General features: G+C 41.7%; 1 protein-coding gene and 1 long non-coding RNA gene across 3 annotated transcripts in view; one reads left to right on the top strand and one right to left on the bottom strand.

The window, feature by feature from the left end:
• Positions 1-10,668, bottom strand: part of LOC148225410 (uncharacterized) — a 24,548-nt gene extending 13,880 nt beyond the window's left edge. Inside the window, exon 1 of the long non-coding RNA XR_015807187.1 lies at positions 10,612-10,668. This is a non-coding gene — a long non-coding RNA (uncharacterized LOC148225410). The remainder of the gene's footprint in view (positions 1-10,611) is intronic.
• On the top strand, positions 10,140-21,937 carry AQP4 (aquaporin 4). 2 transcript variants are annotated; one of them, XM_088174298.1, is made up of 5 exons: positions 10,140-10,520; positions 14,598-15,012; positions 15,952-16,116; positions 16,466-16,546; positions 18,268-21,937. In XM_088174298.1, the coding sequence occupies exons 1-5, from the start codon at positions 10,447-10,449 to the stop codon at positions 18,544-18,546; spliced, it is 1,014 nt and encodes a 337-aa protein (XP_088030424.1). In that variant the 5' UTR covers positions 10,140-10,446; the 3' UTR covers positions 18,547-21,937. The 2 variants fall into 2 exon arrangements, with proteins under 2 accessions (XP_088030424.1, XP_014729830.2); XM_014874344.2 differs by lacking the exon at positions 10,140-10,520 and adding an exon at positions 10,591-10,662.

Below are 21,937 nucleotides of genomic sequence, written 5' to 3'. Positions count from 1 at the left end.
AGTGTGGTACTGTCAGCCACCATCTGTGCACACGTATCTGTCTTGATCTTGCCGTGTAGAAATTCCTTTTATCTCAGGGTTCGGGTTTTTTTCTCTCAAATTCCTTGCAGAAACCACATTTTCCACAAAAGCTCACACTACTGCTCATTTCCCAAGATTTGTAAATTTTGAGTGGCCTGTAAAATTTTCATTCAAGAAACAGCATTTTGACATGTAAGGTATAGGAGCAAAGCAGGTTTATCAGGGCATTTCAGCACACAGAGAGGTAAATCAATACTCAGTGGATTGTAAGTACATGTCAGTAGGATATTAAATGCTAAAGGTTTAATTTTCTCAGGGTTGTTACTTAGATGTAAAAACTGGATGTCTGGAGAGCAGGACCTGCATATTGAATTATCTCATATTTTACAAAAGCAGATGCACACAGAGACAGATTTTCAAGGTCTAGGAATGATCATAAGTTACAGTTCATCTGAGAATAAATACATGTTTCTCAGTGTGTTCAGAAAGCTGAGTTCAACTATATAGTTCCCTCCCTATAAGCTTGCATAAATGCAATATAAATGCATGCACATGTTTTATAAATGCATGTGCACACACACAGTATTTGTATGTCAGTCTTATAACACCCAGACAAAGGTTTTGTAACAATGGTAATGGGAGGGACACAGTTAAAGACCTGCATTTGACTTTAAAGACCTTAAATGTGCATGAAAACATATGCACAGAAACATTCTGTTAGCATATTGCAGAACCACATTTTTCCAAACAAACCTAAACTACTTGCAGGGACTGTAAGCTTGCCTCTTGCTCAGCTTTTGTTTTTGCTTCTTTAACTTGCTTGGAGCTGGATGCTGCCAGGTCTATGGGTCTGCAGTTTGCCAGCTGTGCCTGCTTCTGGTCAGGGGTACAGCTACAGGTTCTGGGGGGCAGTTTCCTGGTGGGACACTTGGTAGAGGGGGGAAGTAGGCAGGGGTTTACAGCATCTGTCTGCTTCCTAGGAAGTTATGGTGTTATCCCCATAGTGCACTCCAAGCCACACACAAGCTTCACCTTTGCTATGACTTCTGGTATTCTCTTGAAAAAAAAAAAAAGTGAAACAGAAAACGGACAGAGAAAAAACCTCTAATGAGAAGGGGAAATGTTAATTGTGGCTGGAGGTGACAATGAACAATAATAAATTGCTGGTTTGCTATTGTATCTCTGATCAAAGTACTCTCAGGCTGCAGCAGAGCAAAAGCTCAGCTCCAAGGGAGGATGATGTTTCTCAAAATCCTCGTGATCCCTGCAGGTCCTCCTGAATAGCAGAGAAAACACAAACACTGAACCAAAGTTAGATAAAATTTTTCTCTGTCTCAGACTGCCAATAAGGCTCCTATTTCTCCCTGTATCTTTTTGTCTGTCTCCAGCCTAGTGGCTACAGTGGGTCCAAGACAATGCGCTGCCCCTGAGTACAGAAACTCCTCTAATGGAAGCACTCTTACCAAGCAGATTCTGGCCCACAATTTATTTTCTGCCTTGCTTTATTTAAAAGTGATGCTAAGACTGAAATTTTCAGTTTAAGCTGATGTATGTTAGGCTATTCACGTTAGCAGGCAAAACATTTTAAGTGGGCTGAGCCATTGCTGCTGCCAGGCACATCCCTGGGAGGTGCAAAGGCCACCTCTGAAAAGCAGGATGGCCCTAAGGGATACTCCTAAGTGTTGCTGAAGAACCCAGTTCTTAGGAAGCCGTGCTTAACAGACTGTTAGTATAAAAATATACCCCTAAACATATTTATAATTGGAAGCAGCAGAAGCTACTTTGCCAAACCCATACCTTTCCAAGCAAGACCTGGAGAAAAAGAGGAAATATTTTGGTACATTTTCATTCTTTCTAGAATTTTCAGTTTTACTTTCTGTGCCACCCTTGGCTCCCAAGCATCAAGGAATTTCTTTAATTTACCAAAGGAAACCAAGTTCTATCCCTTGACACATTTATAGCTAAAATCTGCTCTCTGTGCTGTCTTGATTGCAGAAACAGGCACAGGCTGAATGAGAGAAGCTGGGAACTTGTTATGTAAAATCTGCAGCAAGTGAGCTTTTCTAGTGCTATTATGCCTTGACCCCTTATTTTGGCACAGTAACAAAACCACTGAGACTGGACAGTTATAGGGTTTCACAGGCTTTTTTTTTTTCCCTTTTCCCTTTTTGGCCTCATCACAAAACCCAAGTGAATCAATGGTGTGCCCAAACTTCTGAAATAGTCTAGGACTTTCAGTATCTTCTACACACAAAGAAACAGTGGGGAAAGATTTGTCTTTTATTTATTCATTACTTAATCAGGGCAGACTACTGTCTAAAAATACCTTGCTCAGGATCACGATAGAAATCTCTCACACATTTTTCCAATTGCTTGGGCTACACTACGATCCCTACTGTTTTACATTCATATTGTTTTCTCTGTGTAGCTTAAAATCTGCATTTTTCCCAATAAATTACACTTGCCTGTAATAAAAGGTGATAATTTTCCCCTTCAAGACTTGATTTCTGTTCTGCTTTAGCATCATCACTTGAGTAAAAAATAAAAGTAATAAAAACTAAATAACTAAATAAATCAAACAGGACTAGATAGGGAAGGGAAGGGAAGGGAAGGGAAGGGAAGGGAAGGGAAGGGAAGGGAAGGGAAGGGAAGGGAAGGGAAGGGAAGGGAAGGGAAGGGAAGGGAAGGGAAGGGAAGGGAAGGGAAGGGAAGGGAAGGGAAGGGAAGGGAAGGGAAGGGAAGGGAAGGGAAGGGAAGGGAAGGGAAGGGAAGGGAAGGGAAGGGAAGGGAAGGGAAGGGAAGATTAGCTTTTTTGGCTACAGACTACAGGGACTTTATATGCATTTTATACCTCTTTGTGATTTTGGATACTTGGAAGTATCTACAATTTCTCAGGTATACAGAGAACAACTCTTTGAGGCAATGCACATGGGATCAGGGTGACCTTTTAGAATGGGTTACAATTTTCTGACATTGCACAGCAAAAATTGCATTGTGACACTGTGTGGAAGTGCCCTCTTGTGCCTTTTGCACTAAGTAGGTTTGGTTTGGAAGCAAAAACTAATTGTTGAAGAGGCCATTCTGCAAACTGCACCCTGCAACACTGAGGTGCAGGCTGGGTGGTTTTCCATCCCCTCCCACACCCCAGAACCAGCCAAGCCACAGTGGGAGTGGGGATAAGGGTGCCAGTGAGGCGTGTAGCTGAAAAGAATCCTTTTCACTGGTGTGTTGGTTCTGCTGCACTGCGGGTGAGGCAAATGTGCTCGTGTCAGTCAAGTGTGCAGGGTGACACTGAAAATCACATAGGTGTTGGACACGCTGAGCTTACACAAAAGGAGCCAAATTAAACCCTAAACCCCTCAGAAATCTCCCTCTGTGTGCATTCTTATAAAGTTACATCTATTTTTAATGAGGATCAGACTATTTGGACCTGGAGAGGTGTCCTAGAATCATACAATAATTTGGGTTGGAAGAGGGCCTTGAAGATCTTCTAGTTCCAACTCCCTGCTTTGGAGTCCCCACCAGCCTTGTCTCTTTCATAGACACTAATTCAGTACAATACCTGTCTGCACAAAAATTGTTTTCTCCATAAAACTTTAAACAGCAACTTATAGCAAGGCTATCTATCTAAAACATGAATTCAAGAAAAGAGATGACTGATGAGTTTAAAGAGGTAAGCCATGAAGAATGGTCTCAGACTAGTTAATCTATATTATGTCTGCAAATAAGTTAAAAAAAATACTTTTATCCCCAAAGTCTTCTGCAATAAATGTATTTTTGTGTTGTTTTTAGTTAAGGGATTGAATAGCTCAAGTTGCCATTTCCGAGTTTGAAACCTTTCTCCTAGTCCAGAAAAAATGCAGTACCTGTATCACTAGCTTGATGTGTTGGAACTTTTCCAAGCTGTAAACACAAAAATCTGTCAGAAATAAAGCTACCATTCTATAAAGCATTTTGAGAAAAACATGCTATCTAGTTTTCTTTAGAAGGACTTGTAAATATTCATAGTCAGACCTTACTTTTTTGGTTAGTTCAATGAAAGATGCACCACTGCATGGGAAAAGGATCAACATCTTCACATCTGTCCCCCGAGGTTTTAGCTTTTAGAAGGTATTAGTGTTGAGAGGGAAGATAACCCTTGTAAAATACATAGTATTAAAACAAAAGTTACTGTAGTAATGTACAAAGATAACCTGAATTATCTGAATCAAAATTGTCTTTCTTGAAATGTGCTGCACAAACCCATTCATGGCATACATGTCTATTAGGTATATAAATCCTACAAATATGAAGTTATGTATGCATTACACATATTTTCATTATATTGTATAAAAAAAAAAACTTGGACAAAGAACAAATTCCTATCGTTTGGCCACATGTCAAATATACACCACTGAGGCCCAGCCCTGCTGAAGGAAAAAAGAAAGAAAATGAACAACACAGGACAGATTTAATTTTTAAAATCCCACAATGGTTGACAGAGGTAGCTGAACAGAGCAGTGTGTTTCAGTGCTTCTAGCGCCTTTGCTGCTATAGCAGTTATATTTGCTCAGAGCATTACCACTGTTCATTAGCCACAGAACAGTAAATGGGTTCAGACCTGGCTGAGAGATCTCTGAAAGTATATACATAATAGTATAATGCATATACATAATAGTATATCAGTGTATAATAATATATAAGATATAAGATATATAATAATAGTATACATATAGTTTATTAGTGATATACTAATTATGGCAGTGTTGGGGGATCTGAAGGGATCACTGTGAGGCCTCGTGTGCTTTAGTGTTTTCCTCACAGCAGGTAAGTCTGGAAGTAAATATAGAATCACTGCCAGTATAGTTGGAACACGACTTAAATCAGTAGATTGAGAAAAGGATGGCCAAACACAGCAGACTGGATTGTGCTCCAGTGTGATGCCTGTCAGAGAGAATGTCTGCAAAATTGCATGCCTCAGAGTGAAACAAGACTTATCTACAGAATGAGGGCTATATCCCCAGAAGGTCTCAGGAGTTATTGTGGAAGAGCAAGAAAGAAGGCTTCCTCGATGCAATACTGTGGCAAGAATGACTAATTCAATTCCCAGGTGTGCTAAAAGAAATGCCTTTGCTTCAGAATGTGCCTTCTGGGAGACCAATATTAAATATGCATTTTAAAAAGCATGTTGAAATAGTGGAGAAGGCATAAACAAGACCTGAAAAAAAATAAAGTTACTGAATTTTCTTTAGAGGGAAAGCTCAGTCTGCTAAGCTTATCAAAAGGATGATGAAGAGATGAACTGCTCACATTATATAAGTATCCTCATGGGAGACAGTAGAAGTATAAGAGGCTTTTTAATCTGGCAGATAACAGCATAATAAGAAGCAGCATATGGCAGATGAATTCATACAAACTTAGTTTAGAGACAAAGACCATTTTTGGTGATGCAAATTATTAGTCTTGGGAGAAAGCTACCAAGGGAATGGGTGGATTTTCTTTCCCATGAGTTTTCAAATCCAAGCAAAGACGCTTTTTCAAAATATGTTTAACCAAATATAAGTTACTGAACTCATGAAATGTGTCTTGAGGTAAAGTGTAATGGTCTACAATATACAAAATTAAACAGAAAAATGTTATGTTATGTTATGTTATGTTATGTTATGTTATGTTATGTTATGTTATGTTATGTTTGTTATTATATGATCTAGCCTTGAACTCCACAGTTCTTTGACTGATACTCATTTCTGTAGGAAACTGAAGTGGTGGTGAGGGAAGAAGCTGAGCATTTCAAGCTGAGGAGCTTAGAAACAGCAGGACTGTAAGTGAGAGTAACAGAGATTGGTGAGGAAAGCATGGCTGGATGTCACAGAGTATATAACAGTGGTGTTTACCAAGTACTACATTTTCTGTGGCTGATAAAATCTGTGAGTGTTTAACTGAATTTCAGTGTCTCACCTAGCAAAGTCAGATAAATCTCTTTGGTCCCACTGATTAAGGCTACACAGCCCTGGCACACAGACCACCGGTATGATGGGCTGTTTTTCCCTCACAGCAAATTCAGAGCTGACTGCACCTTGCTCTGTGCTGCTGCTGCATATCACTGCCCCCCTCCCCAAGAGATCTTACTTCTCTATTTTCAGTTGACCTGGGGCTGCTCCCCTAACTTTCCTGTGTCCCCACGTGTGTCCAGGGCAGCTTCCCTGCCCCTTCTGTCCAGTTTATCAAATCCTGCCAGGCTATGCCACTGATGCAGCTTTTCGCAACTGACATTGCAGCTGTTTGTGGCAGGAGGAGAGAAAAATATTTTGGTTTTGTTTGGTTTGGTTTTTTTCCTCCAAGAAAAGGGTCTGTCCATGCCATGTTCAAATTAAACTATTTCTAAAGATGAAAAACCTCCAGGTGGTTCTCATACTACCTAGTTCTTAATTTTGCTTTTCCAACAGTAATTGAAGCCTACTGAGGTGGGGGAGAGGGCAAAGAAAAAGCACTCAATCCAAATTGTCTTGTGAGGGAGGTAATAGAGCAGGGCTAAGGAAGCTCAGCAGTCATTTAAGTGCATAGCTTCTTGTAAATCCTTTCTGAAAAGCCTGAATGAATCCCCCAAATGAATGGCCATTTTGTCCCTTTTAGTTCTCCTTCTCTAGCACAGAACTCAATGTGCAGCTTGTGGACAGACAGATTCCACAATAAATAGAGAAGGAGAGTAAAACTAAACCTACTGGAGCTTGGCCAGCAGCAATGTCAAATCTCTTGACTGATTTCCCAGGGAATTCTTGCTCTAAATGTCAGAAGAACATAGCCCCGCAGCCAAACCTGGACCAGACTGATACCAAGGCGTGACAAAATGAATGACCTAAGTAACAAGATTACACTGCAGGAAAATTAAAACTTCAGAAATGTGCAAAGATCACATTTCAGTGAGCGGTGTTTTATGTATGATCCTTCTAATATACAAAGCTTAACATAAACTTATAAATTGGTGAGGGGAGGGGGATTTATTAGTGGCAACAGAATGAAACTTTTCATCACTCAGGAAAAAAAAAAGCAAATGATTTCTGAAAAGGCTCACAGCCCGCACTTAAACGCTCTTGTCGACAAGAGCCAAGGAAGGTCAAAGGAATTTGGTCTCCTAGGAGTCTGCACCACTTTGAAAACAGCAACTAAGTCCTCCATCACTAGGGCACTTCTACAAATCCTCTTGGGAGTCTGCCCTGCCAGTGACAGCAAGTGTCCTTTTTGCTGTGGTTACCTGCAGCCACTCATGCCCATGGGACTGGCAGAAGCCTAAACAGCTTTGGGATTTCTGATCCTCCATCGGCTGTAGTTGAAACTGGCTGGTGGGTTCAAGATCTGTTGAAAAGGGCAGGAATACCCAGAACAAGGAGAGGGAAGAGAGAGAGCACAGGAATGTAAACCTCCTTGCTTTTGGAAATGAAAAGCCTGAAGTGATGCTGAGAGGAGCTGAGCAAGCTGAAGAGCTTAACAGTAACATAAGGAAGGACAGAGTCCAGATCCACTGGGTACAAGCAGAAAAGGACTAAGATACTAAGAAAACACACAGTGCTTCTAAACTGTGGGGGTTTTTTATGTTTTGGTCTTTATTTTAATCTCTTTCAGTCTTTGCTGACAAACCCCACAGTCTGACAGAGTTGCCCAGGATGGATATCTATGAGATTTGCCATAGCAATGAAGGGACTCTTCCCACACTGCTGTTCAGTGACATGACAGAATCTTGTGCTGAGAGTTTTTCTGCCCCTCTCCCTCATATTGTTTTAGCTGGAATTAGCTGTTTGCACATTCCTCTCTGACTTTGGCAGTGTGCCCTCTCCTCCATAACCGACCAAACTGAAATCCCAGATCCAGCCTGCTTCAACTATCTGGGAAGTTCTTGTTCAGAATGGAGATGTCTTATGTGTTGCAGCATCTTCTCACCATGGCTTAAGTTCCTACAGAGATCTTTAATTCATGATGCCCTAGAAATTACTGTAGAAACTCAGACTTAATGTTCAGTGAAGGAGAAGCAGAAGCACAGCAAGATTCCCCTGCACATTTCCCCCCACCCTGATATGGATTAAGTTTTAACACCATCTTTAAATTTTTCATAATACTCTTTTGTAAGTTATTTTCATAACTATGTTGAGCACAATAGCAGGAGTATTTCACTGTTGGATAGAAATCCAAAACAAGTTAACCCAGCTTTTATAAAGATGACAATATATAAGGAAAAAAAAGAAGAAAACTATGAACAAACACAAAAGAAAGAACTTATATGGTCCCAACACTGACAAATTTACTCCTGGACAAACTGGGGCAGCTTTCCTCTGATTTTCAGTGCCATCTCAAGGGATATCTTCCTTGCCTTCTGTGCTTTCAACAGAACATAGTCTGTTTGATCAGAGCTGGCACAGTGCACTTCGCTCCAGGTTTGTGCCCGAAGCATTGCCTTTCTCTGTTTTATGTGGCCACAACCTTTGTCTAATCCTCCAGAAGATCTTTCACAATAAGAATGGTAGCAGTGACAGAAGCTATCAGTGTTCTGGCTTCTCTGTGTGGCAGTGATCTGCTCTGCAAATAAAAAAGAGCAGATATACGCTATCTGCCAGAAAAGGAAAAGCAATTACTGGTTTTGCTAAGTGAATTTTGTTTGTGAACAAACAAACATGCCAAAGGAGCAGAGTCCACAAGGTGCCAAAGAATAATACAGTTTTTTTCTGAAATCACTGTAGCAGTCTGTGAAGGGCTTAGATTGAAAACCCAAACACAGCAAAGGAAAGAGCAGGTATGTGTAATGACGACTGTGCACAGCCACCCCCCGCCCATCCCTTGACTAAGCTCAAGACATACACAAATAAACAGAAGCTTGAAAAAAAAAAAGCATCAAGCCTGCAGTTTCTCTTTTTCCATCAAATTGTGGGTGTCTCTTGGCATCCTTTATGACACGGCTTTAGAGGAGGAGAAGGCAAATTGATAGAAATACCTACACTTGTACATTATGATAGCCTGTATTTGCCATAAACTGTGATTGGTAGGCATTTACTATACAGACATGACTTTTTAATTCCTGTATCTACACATTTGTCTAGGGCATCCTTAATTGATAGTGTTATACATTATACTCGCTTTTCACCGTTGTAAATTATTATCTATAATCTCCTAGCAGAAGCTCAGGGAGGACTTTCTGTCTGTGGTTTCCTGGAGTAATTCTTCAGATCTGGCACTGTTTACTCGTGGTTAGAAGGATTATGTGGTACAATGTGTCTTGTACAGGCTGGCTGATTGTGCCAAACTGATTTTTCACTATTGCTGCATGGATGCATGGCTTTATCTGTAGTTTAACCTCATTTTACAGTAGAACATGTTCCTTAGAATGTTTTCTGTATAACTTGTGCACATATTCTTCTACAGCATGCCAAGGTCTAAGCCAGATTTTCTTTATACTTTGTTCCATTCTCAACCATGTCTTCAAGTGACAGTCTCTGTGCATTCTCTAATGAAATAGCTGTGCCTGGGGCCTTAGGCAACTTTGTGGGTTTTCTTATTACATGAAGGGCTGTTTTTCATTGATTTGTTTTCATGCTATAGAGGCACTGAGTAATGACCATGTGAATTTCCTCAACAGATAGCATCACAGTCTAAATTAAATACTACTTTACAGTGGCCTCCATTTAGCATTTCATACTAGTCAAAACTTCATTCAGTTTAGCAACATCAACAAACAAAACACAATATAAGAATTATACAAAGCTATTAGAAAGAATCCAAAGGAGGGCTACGAGGAGGGTGAAGGACCTAGAGGGGAAGCCATATGCAGAGTGGCTGGAGTCACTTGGCTTGTTCAGCCAGAAGAAAAGGAGACTGAGGGGAGACCTCATCACAGTCTAGAGTTTCTTCATGAGAGGCAGTGCAGCGGCAGGTACTGATCGCTTCCCTATGGTAACTAATGATGGGACCCGAGGGAACATGAAAATGTGTCAGGGGATGTTTAGGTTGCACACTGCAAAAAGGTTCTTCACCAAGACGGAGGTTTGGCAGTGGAACAGGCTCACCAGGGAAGCCGTCACAGCACCAGAGATCAAGAGGTGTTTGGGCAATGCTCTCGGGCACATGGTGCGATTGTTGGGGCTGTCTTTTGCAGAGTTGGACTCGATCTTACGGGGTCCCTTCCAGCTCAGGATATTCTATGATTCTATGATTTTGTAACCAGTAGCGTTCCAGTAAGGTACTAATAGGCATTTTAGACGAATAAAAATCCCTGTCTGCTGAGCTAGTAGGTCTTTTCTTCCCTTCAAAACAGCGAGTGGCAGAGAAGAAACTGAGAAGCCTTTGAATCCCCGCCACTGCCGGGCGGCCCCGCGCCGCAGGAGCGCAGCGCTCTCGCTTCGGCCCTGCCCGCTCCTCCTCGCCCGGCAGCCGCGACCCCCCTGCCTCGCTCGGCACAGGCACATGACCGCAGCCGGCCCGCAGCCCGCGCTCCGCCGCCCCTTCCTCGACTGCCGCCCGCCCGCCCGCCGCTCCAGGTAGGGAGGGACGGGAGCGCTGCACGCTCGGGAGCCGACCCGCCCCCGCCCCGGCCCCGGCCCCGGCCCCCGCCCCGGCCCCGCCGCTCACCCGCGCCCGCAGGGGAGGCATGAGCGACGGAGCGGCCGCTCCGCGCCGCGGGTGAGTGCGCGGCCCTGCGCGGGAGGGAGGGAAGGCAGACAGAGACAGGCAGGACACAGGCAGGAGACAGGCAGGCGGGCGGGGACAGCCCCCCCAAAACAAAGATGAGTTTATGGGAAAGGTTCGGCGAGGGGGGTGCGCGGCCGCGGGAGGGGATGTCCGACCCCGGCAGGTGCGGGGCTCCGCGTTGTTGCCTTTCTCCTGCCTTTTGCAACGAGGGATGGCAGCCAGGCAGCATCTCCCCCTTCCCAAAGGCACTAACTATTGGAGCCTGTCGGTCGCTATGGAGTTTTAACATCAGAGGTGCGAAGGGTGCGGAGAGAAGCAAACTCCGAATGTTAAAACTCTCTTGTCCACTTGCGGTCCTGCAACGGAGAGTCGTGTGTGGAGAAAACCCAGGTACCGCACAGCGAAAAAGTTGCGGTACTGCGCTCCCGAGGCTCCCCACCTCCTGTAGATATCCACGCCTGTCGCTCATTTAACAGCTCTTTGGAAAATGAGGCAAAATGGTTACAAGCAAGCCCTGCGGCAGTGCATTGGTTTTGCAGCACTGGCCTGTCTCCCTCCTCCCCCAAAGTTGTCCGGCAGGTGCCCGATGGCCATTTGAGCTCAGGTCGGGCAGCGTGGGAGTTTGCTGCGGAGATGCCACTGTAAATAGCCACTGCACGCACGGAACTTGTGTGTGACAGCAGTGTCGTGTGGAGTGGCTGGCCACAAGCCTGCCTCCAGGATGTGTGCTCTGCTCCTTGAAATTCTATTAGTTAGAAAACGAAGAATTTTTAAAATGCTGTTTGGCTTTTGTACCGAAACCTTTGTTATGATTTATATTGTTATGGCTTTGAAGCCATAACCATGCCTGAAGCCCCGCTGGCAACGTGATGTGCAAAACCCACCTTGCGTCCTATCAGACACAATTTACTGTGTAATCTTGTAGCCCAGACCAGAGAATTTCCAGTGTGGCCACGTGTGAAATTAATGCGTGACGTGATGGTGCAAGTGTTTTTCTGTTGTATTTTGAACTTATCTAAAGAAAACGTGAACAACAACTACTAAAAACAAATTGTTTTGCAACTTTGGTGGCAAATCTTAGCTGCTGAGAGGTTCCCATTTCAGTTTCAGACCTGTCACAGCCATCACTGTCTCATCTCCGGCCTTTAACTGCATGCTGAACAAACAGTGGATGTTCAAGATGGTTTTGATTTCTAAGTTGCTGATTGGCTTTGGACTTAAGTGAAAACCTGGGCTCAGGGCTCAAACACAGTATTAAGCTTTTTATTAACATTTATAGGGAGGGTTGCTGTAGGGAGGAAAGGTATGCAGTTAAAAAAAAAAATTTGGCCCTGACAGCTGCGTATTTTGCTTAGTGTTGAAATCATAGAAAAACAGACTGCTACAAAAAAAACCAGGTATGGATTAAAAATAAATGTTTAGCTCATTGACTGTCAGTATAGCTGACAGAGTTCTATGTAGTATGATGTTCTAGAAAAACAAAAACTTAGATGAGCTGGCTTTTGTGTTTGAAGCATTTGGTTTGCATGCAGTATTTTTGCATTTTCAGGGCTGCAGATAATATTGACTGAATTGACTGCACGTGCTCTCAACTGGAGAAACAACATGAGATCAGTCTTTCATGAGTGGTAGCCTCCTTCTAGTCAGGCCCACCAGCAGTTGAGTAGAAGGTGTGATCTTCCACATGCACTTGCACACATACACTCACTCTTAAGGTGATTTTCCAGGAGGTTCCACAACTAGTGAGAAGCCAACTGCATGATCTGAATGCCAAATACAAACACCTTTTTCTGTCCACTTGCTGGGATGAAAGTGTGTAATTAATTTGCTCATCTCACTGTACAAAAAGAGATGGTCAGGGACATTTGAACAAAAGACATCAGGAGTCACCATGCTCCATAAACCTACATTCCCCCCACAGTGGCCTTGGTGGCTGGAAATTTTTCAAAACTCTTGAATATAACAGCAGGGCTTGCACCGGGGAAATCCAGGTTACACCCCAGCTGAGCTGAGGGATAAAAGAGTAGATGAGTGTTACTTCCCTTGTCTGTGCACCCAAGTCCCAGGTTTCTCTCCCATGGGCTTCACTATATGTGTCATCCCCATGTTCGCCTGGAACATGCCCAGGGAACTGGGAAAATGAGCTTTTTCAGTATGGATATAGCACCTATATCTAAATCAGGTCACTAAGATAAATTATTGGTGTGGAAGCAGTAAGGGAGTCACAGATAAACCTTTAAGTTTCAGTGTGAATCTGGGCATAGAGTTCAAAGGTAAGAACAACCAAATACCTGTGAGCTTCAGCTTTGAGGGAGGCAATGATTTTGCATTCATTTTGTACAAAAAGTCTAGTCTAGATGGTTGGTCAGTAACTGACTGTTAATATGAGATCTTACAAAAACATCTTTCCATTTATCTTGGGTTCAGCCTAAAATAAGAAGATTTAGGGTATTACTTTATTCTCTTTTGAGGTTCGGGCTTCACTTCTCCAGAAGAACAAGTCTCATTCAAGTGTCTCAGATCCTTTCATAAGCAAGAGCCATTTTTAGGAGAGAATGAAACTGTTCTCATCTGAAAGTCTAGAGAACTGAGAGCTTAAAAGACCTATCCAAAACACAGAGTAAATTAGCATAGGAAATGAGTCAGGGAAACAACTTATTTTCTCCAGTCACAGCATTAAATTGCTTTTCCCTAACTCACTGGAACTGTTAAGAAATTCATGGGCCATTCCTCTTGCAATGACTTGAAAAGGGCAGACATGCCTTTTATGCTTCTTTCTGATGTAACTGGTATTAAGTATGCACTGTAGCTCAGTTACCTCAGATAACTGAGCATAAATTCATCCATCTTCCACTTGAAATTCTGTTCCCAAATGTAGCAGTTGAATATTCTTGCTTTTGTTTTCTACTTTTTGGATGGGTTGGATGTTTCTTACTTTTGTTTTTAGAGAAGAATCTTTTTAGCATTCCTTAGAAACTAATTAAAATGCTTCCCTTTTGGCTTATTCTCCTAATTTATTAATACCACAAATAACTTTTCTTTGGTGACCCACTTTCATAGGTATCTGAGCATCTAGCAAAATTGTAACTCATCAGGAAGGCAGTGTAGACTAATAAATAGCATCTCCAGACAGGAAGAAAAGCCAAGACACTTCTTTCTTTGCCATGCAGAGTTTTATGCACCACACATACAGAAAATATTATTCTATTCTGCAGCTCAGTTGGCACCATTAGCCCAAAAGAATGCACTTTATTGATTACATGATTGATTTAAAGGTCAGAATATAGGATTGCATCTATTCTTCTGCCTGAATTCAATTTTCACCCAACATCCACAGTGAAGAAACTGCTCTTTGCATAAATATGAATTGAAATACTGGTCTGTGTGAGTGTTCAAGCAAATAAACTTTCTCTTCTAGCTCCCAAGGCAACTCCCCAACACTACAGTGTCATCAAAAAAACCACTAGGCTTCGACTAAGACACTGCTTTTTATTGAATAATCTTACCTACTTTGTGAAAATTACAGATTTGCATAGAAAAAGAGGATACTCACTGATTTAATGGACATGATGATCAACAGGCCGCTGGAAGTAATAGAGCTATACAGTCTCTAAATCAGAGGCCAGCAAGCATAGAAGAATACACTTAATTTCATGATCCTTTCAAAATACACAGATGTTGCTTTTTGGGTGCTGAAATTATAGCGGTATCACAAGGTGTGATTAATTACCCTGTGTCCTGCAGACACCCCAACACTGGGCATGTTTTAAGGGCAGTCTGCTCTAAGAGTGTAGTCTGTGGTTGTCCCAGCCCAAGGATACTCAGTGTTGCCGCCTTCTCTCTGAAGTCTGCTGAAGAGCAACCCCTAACAGGAGAGCCTAAGGTTTATTTGGTGACTTCTGATGAAGATTTGCTTTCCTTTTCAGTAAGTGTGGACGTCTGTGTAAGTGTGAGAGAATTATGGTGGCGTTTAAAGGAGTCTGGACTCAGCCCTTCTGGAAAGCCGTTTCGGCAGAATTTTTGGCCATGCTCATTTTTGTCCTCCTCAGCCTGGGCTCCACGATCAACTGGGGTGGAGCAGAGAAACCCCTGCCTGTAGACATGGTCCTCATCTCCCTCTGCTTTGGGCTGAGCATTGCCACCATGGTGCAGTGCTTTGGGCACATCAGCGGAGGCCACATCAACCCTGCCGTGACGGTGGCGATGGTCTGCACGAGGAAGATCAGCCTGGCCAAGTCTGTCTTCTACATCCTGGCCCAGTGCCTGGGGGCCATCGTGGGCGCGGGCATCCTCTACCTTGTCACGCCACCCAGCGTGGTGGGAGGCCTGGGAGTCACTGCGGTAATCACTTCTCCTCTGCCTCCTCCACTCGGCTAGCTCAGACCCTCAGAAAATACTGTCAGTGTCACACAGAATGAGGAGAGCTCAGGTAGAGATTTTAACGGCTCACTGGTTTATTTACGGCATCCAGACAGGGCTTAAAGCTCTCCTTAGGATGGGTTTATGCAGTGTAATAGCTGTAGCTGTTCTTTTTATAGAAGCTCTCTTTCCTAGAACTTCCCCAAATCTGATGACAGCAGGTAATGTTAATTTACATACAAAATTTAAATAATATATGCGTGAAATGCCATTTTTATATGGTCTGGGGAGGGGGGAAATTAATTCCATGCTATTATGATGGGGATTGAAAAAACATCAATTTAAAATGACATACTTTTGAAATAGATTGTGGCTTAGATTTCAGCTTTGTTCTAAACTAATAAGGAATGCCATCAGTTAGCCCTGTTGCAGGACTTATTAAAAATGCACTTGAGCTGCACACTGCTTAATTTTTAATTGAAATTTAAATTAATTAAGTCAGGGCTAATTAATGAATTTATAATTGAATAGTAAATTACAGTGCTCCCAAGAAAAAAAAATGGTGAAAGGGAAGTGCAGCATTTGCAAATCCCTGTGTAAAAATAAACTGTACTTCTGCAGTCTAACTTTGAAGTTCCAGTTGGATATTACTGTTAAGCCTTCTGTTCTCAGTCCAGCAGTGATTTTCCATGGCTCTCAAAAAAAAAAAAAAAAGAAAAAAAAAAGAATTTGAAGTTAAAAAAGAAAAAACAAAGGGAGAAGAGTGAAGAGGGGGGAATCTGTACCTCTAAAAGTTCATTATTTTTCACTTTCTGCTATTTGGAAATACCATTCATTGAAATACAATTTATGCATGTAATGGATTACTGATTTTCAAAATCACCTTTTCGTCATTTCTGGTGTTTCTTTGCCTTCTTCCAGGTACACAGAGATCTTTCTGCTGGGCATGGACTCCTGGTGGAATTGATAATTACATTCCAGCTGGTTTTTACTATTTTTGCTAGCTGTGATTCAAAGCGAAGTGATGTCACTGGTTCAGTAGCTTTAGCAATTGGATTTTCTGTTGCAATTGGACATTTATTTGCTGTAAGTTAATGGTTTCTCTTTAAAAAATAGATCCCTTTCCCCTTTATGACTACTTCAGAAGTAAATGGAAACTTCTGTGACCTTTAGAGCAATTGCAGCTATATAGCTGCTGTATTCTTTATGCCAAAAGCCTTTTGGAGTCTCAGGAGTGGCCCCTTGGGTAGGGTGTTGCACCAGAACTTTTCTGGCTGTTCGTGTGATGACTTTTTTTAACTTTGTGTTAAGACTCAGGAGAGTGATGCTATCTGCTGTAAAGAGAAGGAGCTGTACAAAACCAGGGTGTCCCTTATAAATCGAATCACTACCTTCTAGACTTTTAATAACAGGCAACACTTTCTCTCTGCTTCAGATCAATTACACCGGTGCCAGTATGAACCCAGCTCGATCATTCGGACCTGCTGTCATTATGGGCAGATGGGAAAACCAATGGGTAACTCTCCTTTCATGCTTCCTTCATCACAGCAACAAACAGTGATCAGGATTTTTCATACATCATTTGCTTTCATTTATCTCTCCCAGTACATCCCATAGAGACCATCCCCAGGGAAGATAGGCACTGACCTGCCCTGAGCTTAGGCATCATTATGCTCCTCACCTAGGACTGCAGTGCAGCATGCAGAGTGTTGGAATAACATCTTACTATTTAGGGGCCATTTTGTGGAGGTAATAGCTGGGGTAGAAAGGAAATAATATGAAAAGTTCAAAGCAAACAAACAAACAAAAAAAAGCGACCCAGGGAGACTGAAAGAATTGAAATGCTATAAAGAAAAATCCTCCAAGGCAGATTGCAAACCCCGCTGGTCATGCTGGTGAGGAGTTATGGAAGTAATTCTGTCGAATTCACGTTTCACCTGATTCTGCAGCAAACTGGGGCAGATGTATAAAATGAGAACAGGGACCCTCTGTGATCTGGTTCCTGGGGGAGAACCTGCCTTGACAAATGCCTGCAGTAAGAGATGAAGAGGTTGCAGTCTGGTATTTGCAGACCAGGCCAGATGTTACCTGCTTCAGTTTGAAAGTGTCAGCTTAGCCGGGAGCAGTTGTGCAGGAAACAATGTTATAAGCAGGCTGTGAATGATGCAGTAAATTTCTATAGCATCTAACAGTACAACTTATAAAAAAAGTTTCGTATTTTATAAGGGAGAGATGGATCACAGCTCAGCCTCACCTAATTATAGAGAGGGAAATCACTCCTAGGGACACTTTCAGTGCTAACTGGAAGAGCTGCATGTTACAGTGCATATAAGGATTTTCTTGATTTTTAAAGTCTGAAGACCACATTGCTCCCACTGCAGCTAATAATAGAAATAGCATTGTCTTCAGGCCCTAAGGCTTCAATTCTGCAAACACCATACCATGTGTAACTTTGTTCCCAAGAGTTATCCTATTGAGGCAGATTTACCCAGTTATCAGTGAATGGCTTGTTCATACGAAAAACTGCTGTAGTTTTTCACAAGATTAATTATCCATACTCTGAGGAAGCCTGTAATTTATAACTAAAGCTATAAACAATAAACAAATGTACCATGGAGAAACTTGCAGGAGAAGCTTAGTTACTGTCCTGGCCACTTGGAAAGACAGCCTTTTCTCCTCTTCCAGAGCTGTGACATCAGCATACCATCGACAGGAGCCTGTGGGGTTTGGCGCCTACTAATGTTACTGCACTGCTGCCTGTCATGATGAAATAGATAGATACCTAAAAAGTGGTATTATGTGCATTGTATTTGCTTATTCAAATTAGATTATCAGACTGCCTGTTGTGGTTGACTGTCTGTTGTATTCTGTAGGGTTAAATGCCAAATTCGAAATATTTTGGAAACATAAGCCTGAAATAGCAAAGCAGAGCTGTTTGTGTGTACACTAGGAAGGGTTTTTTTCCTTGAAAGTTCATTGTCATCTTGGTTCAAAGTGCAGAAAGAAAATATCTTTTCTATATCGGTGTTTCCTTTGTGTGTCTTCTTGCAAAGAGTCCATACTTGTGGTCTACAGCTGGCAATGAAAAGTTTTAAAAGAGGCCTCCTGTAAAGAGATAGATCAATAAAACTTGACAAAATTATTTCACTTTGAAGAAGTGGGCCTGTTTTCCGTCTTCTTATCGCTTTTAATTTAAAAGCTTAATGGCTGGGGTTTTTCCCACCTCCTTTTTTGCAGGTGTACTGGGTGGGACCAATAATCGGAGCCGTCCTGGCTGGTGCTCTGTATGAGTACGTCTATTGCCCAGACGTTGAGCTCAAGCGCCGCTTCAAAGACGTCTTTGGAAAGGCTACCCAGCCTTCCAAGGGCAAGTACATCGAGGTGGACGACAACAGGAGCCATGTGGAGACCGATGACCTGATCCTGAAGCCTGGCATAGTTCATGTGATTGATATCGACAGGGGTGAGGACAAGAAGGGAAGAGATCCATCCAGTGAGGTGTTGTCTTCTGTATGACTAGCAAGAAGCACTGAAAGCAGAGAGCAGCCTGCTAGCACGTCCATAGATATTGTTCCACCCATTAAGGAAACAGACCTTCTATAGAATGAGCACCTTCCACTTCTTGAAATGTATGGTGCGGGCAGCTGCATGGAGTGGTGTCACCAAACCATATGCCTGCTCAGCTGGAAGATGAGGACTTTGCTGTAATTAGGATTTCCCATCTATTATTCCAAATTTAGATTTATTCCTAGTATTTTCCTTTCCTTCTCTCTGGAGCAACCCCAAAATCAAAAAAAAAAAAAAAGAGATGAAAGCATTCTTCTTTAATAAATCAGTCAATAATGAGATAAAGATAGAGATGTGTAACATTCAGATTGACAGTTAAGACATATCAGGAAATGCCTATAGACATGAAGACCTACTTATCAGATTGTTCTTCTGACACTTAATTGGCTGTTGTCAGCTCTGATTATAACATCTTACCCATTAAGCATTCTCTGTGAGGTTCAGAGACAGCACCAGCACTATTTAAGAGTTTTATCCACAGTCAAGCAAAGAAGTATTGTTTCCACTCATGTACATCACTATTGCCTTGGAACCTACCTCTGAAAAAATGATGCTTTAACAGGTCTTTAAAAAAAATTCTATCAACCCATCAAATTTCATTCATGTGATTTGCCATATAAATACATTACCTTCATCCCCAAGAGTAAATTTGCCAAAATGAAATGTTGAAGTGTACAGTAATAAGGCTGCAAAGCAGTTGATTGTACTTCATGCTCCCTCTTGTCATTGTCTATCTGGTGAAACATTCTCCTGGGGTTTGACTATTGACCATTTGGTGTTAGCAGACTCTCAAGGTCATGCAAAGAGTATAAAGGCTTTCCTGTTACTTAATAACTTAAATAAGAGATAGCAGAAGAAAAGAAGGCATATCTGTTTTCAGTGCACTTGTTTGAATACACATTTCTGTGCTAATTTATGTAAACTAAAGATTTAAATTACTTACCTATTTTCTTACGTGATGGTTGGAGATAGTTTTGTTTTTTTAATTTATTAGTAATGTAGAGGGGTTTTAACTTTTAACTGTATTGAGACACTGATTGGGAAATATATTTTTATAACAGATGATAAAAATATGACTGCTTCTGGCTTTTTGTTGTAACTGATGCCTAACTATTTGAACAGGTTTCCTGCTTGTTCCAATGTTCCTATAGTCATAAAATACACCTCTGGCAAAAGTTTCTTTATCTGTTGTTAGAAAAAGGTTCAAGTGCTTGCAGGGTGTTTTAAGGGGAAAAGGACATGAAATGTGTTTGGTAAACAGTCTTTCCCCTATAGAGGTTTTTTCCAGACATAATCACCTCAGCAGAACATTTCTGTAAAGCCGTTACTTACTTACTTACTGCTTTTGTTTCTGATCAGTGGCTTTGAGTTTTACAATATGCAGCTGCAGAGCAGTCAGGAGCATGGTATTATTACTGTAATTATATAGGTTTTATTTTTAAATTGAAAAGCTATCCCTGCTTATTTAGCAATAAGAGAGGAAAAAAAGTATTAGTCCTGACTGTGGGCTGTATTAGCCTCATCTGTTCTTTGACATACTCTACATGCAATCTTTATTACAGGGAATTAGATGTTTCTAATGAGATAATAAACCACTACAACCCTCAAATCTGTGCACTATGATCCAAGGGCAATTCTAGTATCCCAGCTTGCAGCCTTGCATAGTCTCAGCATGTCCTTTTTCAAGTTTCACATTTTTCTTGTCTTAAACCCTGTTAGTGTGGCACAAGTTTCCTGCACTGAGCATGAGATTCATGAATCCTTCATGCATTTGCAGTTGAGCGTGGCTGGGGACCTGCAGTGGACAATGTCAAATTGCAGATAAGAGCTCCTTCCCACAGCAAGGACTAAGTCTCCCAAGGGAAGGGCAGCACAGGTGTGGTGCTAGACCTCTGCTCAGATGGATAAACACCATGATGGAGAGATTCAATAAGAAAAATCAAAACTTTTTGGGGGATTTGTCTAGGCATTTAGTTGGGCACTTTTTTTTAAATAGTTCCCATCTGAATTTGTTAAAGGGACATTTTGGTTAAACCTTTTGCATGGCTTAAAAAGGCAAAGAGTAATGCACATAGAATTGGTGGATTTTTAAGCAAAAGTTTGCTTTTTTTTTATTTAAAGACACTCCTTAATTTGTGAATTTTGCATGGTACTGTGTTACTTAAATAAGAAGCTGTGATTTTTTTTTATGCTTAAGGGTCATTTACACAAATGGATTGATGTGTGCTTTCCTCACCCAGCCTGATTCTGCTGCTGAGGTGAGCATAATGTGAGCATAGCACCAGTCACCTCTGTTAGGGGGATCTTTTTCCTGAAACACTCTGTATTAATGAGCTATGGCAAGTATTCAGAACCAGCCTCAGAAGCAGCAGGACTCTGTTGAGGATAAGATCCTGAGACTTCTGAAAAGATCAGGGAAGAGATGCTAAACTAGGGGCCACCAGACAGTAAAGGTTGATGCCATGCCATTAGACTTTAGCAGCTAAGCAGTGTGTGGTAGGTCTGCTCCTGATCCCACAGATTAAAACTCGTGAAGGAGTTTGTCACTGACTACAGTGGAAATGATCCTGAGCTTTTTGGGGCCTGATGGCTTCTCTCACACACTTCACTGTGTTTTTTCTAAAATCCGAGGCTTTCAGCAGTATACTTAATTTTGGAAGAAGATGCATTCAATTTGAGGTTTATGACGCACCCTAAAGTAAATCCCTAGGAGTGGCTGTAATCACAGGCGGGTCTGCCCCACCACAAGACATCACTGTTCATGTAAGGGAACATCACTCTTCAGCATCTATTAGGACTTAGTTTATCACAGGGATATGTGGTCCTCTAAGCTGTCTTGCAATGGTATCATCACTGTACAATAGTCATACTTTGTTAAATAATAGACTAGTATGACCTTTTTATGGATTCAAGATACTTTTGCTTTCGTTTTTTTAAATATTACTTTGATACTGTTTGAGTGAGATTTGTGTTCTAAAGCTCTTCAGCCCTATATGTTACCTCGTAACATACTTGATGTCCTCTTAAAACATTTCTTGGTTTTGGTGGGAAATGTTTTTTGATGATGGTGGATGGATATCACAGGAAGACTGGCAGGTCTGTCATCATTTTGGGGTCCCAAAAAATTGGATGAGTCTCACTCCTCCATGAGGGCACGATTGTTTTCAATGCTATATTTGCACTTTAACAAGCACCTTCATAATATTAAGTCACTGGGTTTCAGAAAAGAAAGCATGGAAGCTAAGGGTGATCCCACTGAAGCACACAAATACCTTTTAGATTGTGTGTACTCTGAGGAGTTCATCACCCAAACTCTTAACTATTCTCAGGAAAAAAGAAA

The sequence above is a fragment of the Sturnus vulgaris genome, chromosome 1 (genome assembly GCF_052056855.1).
Source record: "Sturnus vulgaris isolate bStuVul1 chromosome 1, bStuVul1.hap1, whole genome shotgun sequence".
Taxonomy (NCBI): Eukaryota; Metazoa; Chordata; class Aves; order Passeriformes; family Sturnidae; genus Sturnus; species Sturnus vulgaris.
The sequence above is the reverse complement of the archived record's forward strand: the minus strand, read 5'-3'. Positions and strand labels throughout refer to the sequence as shown.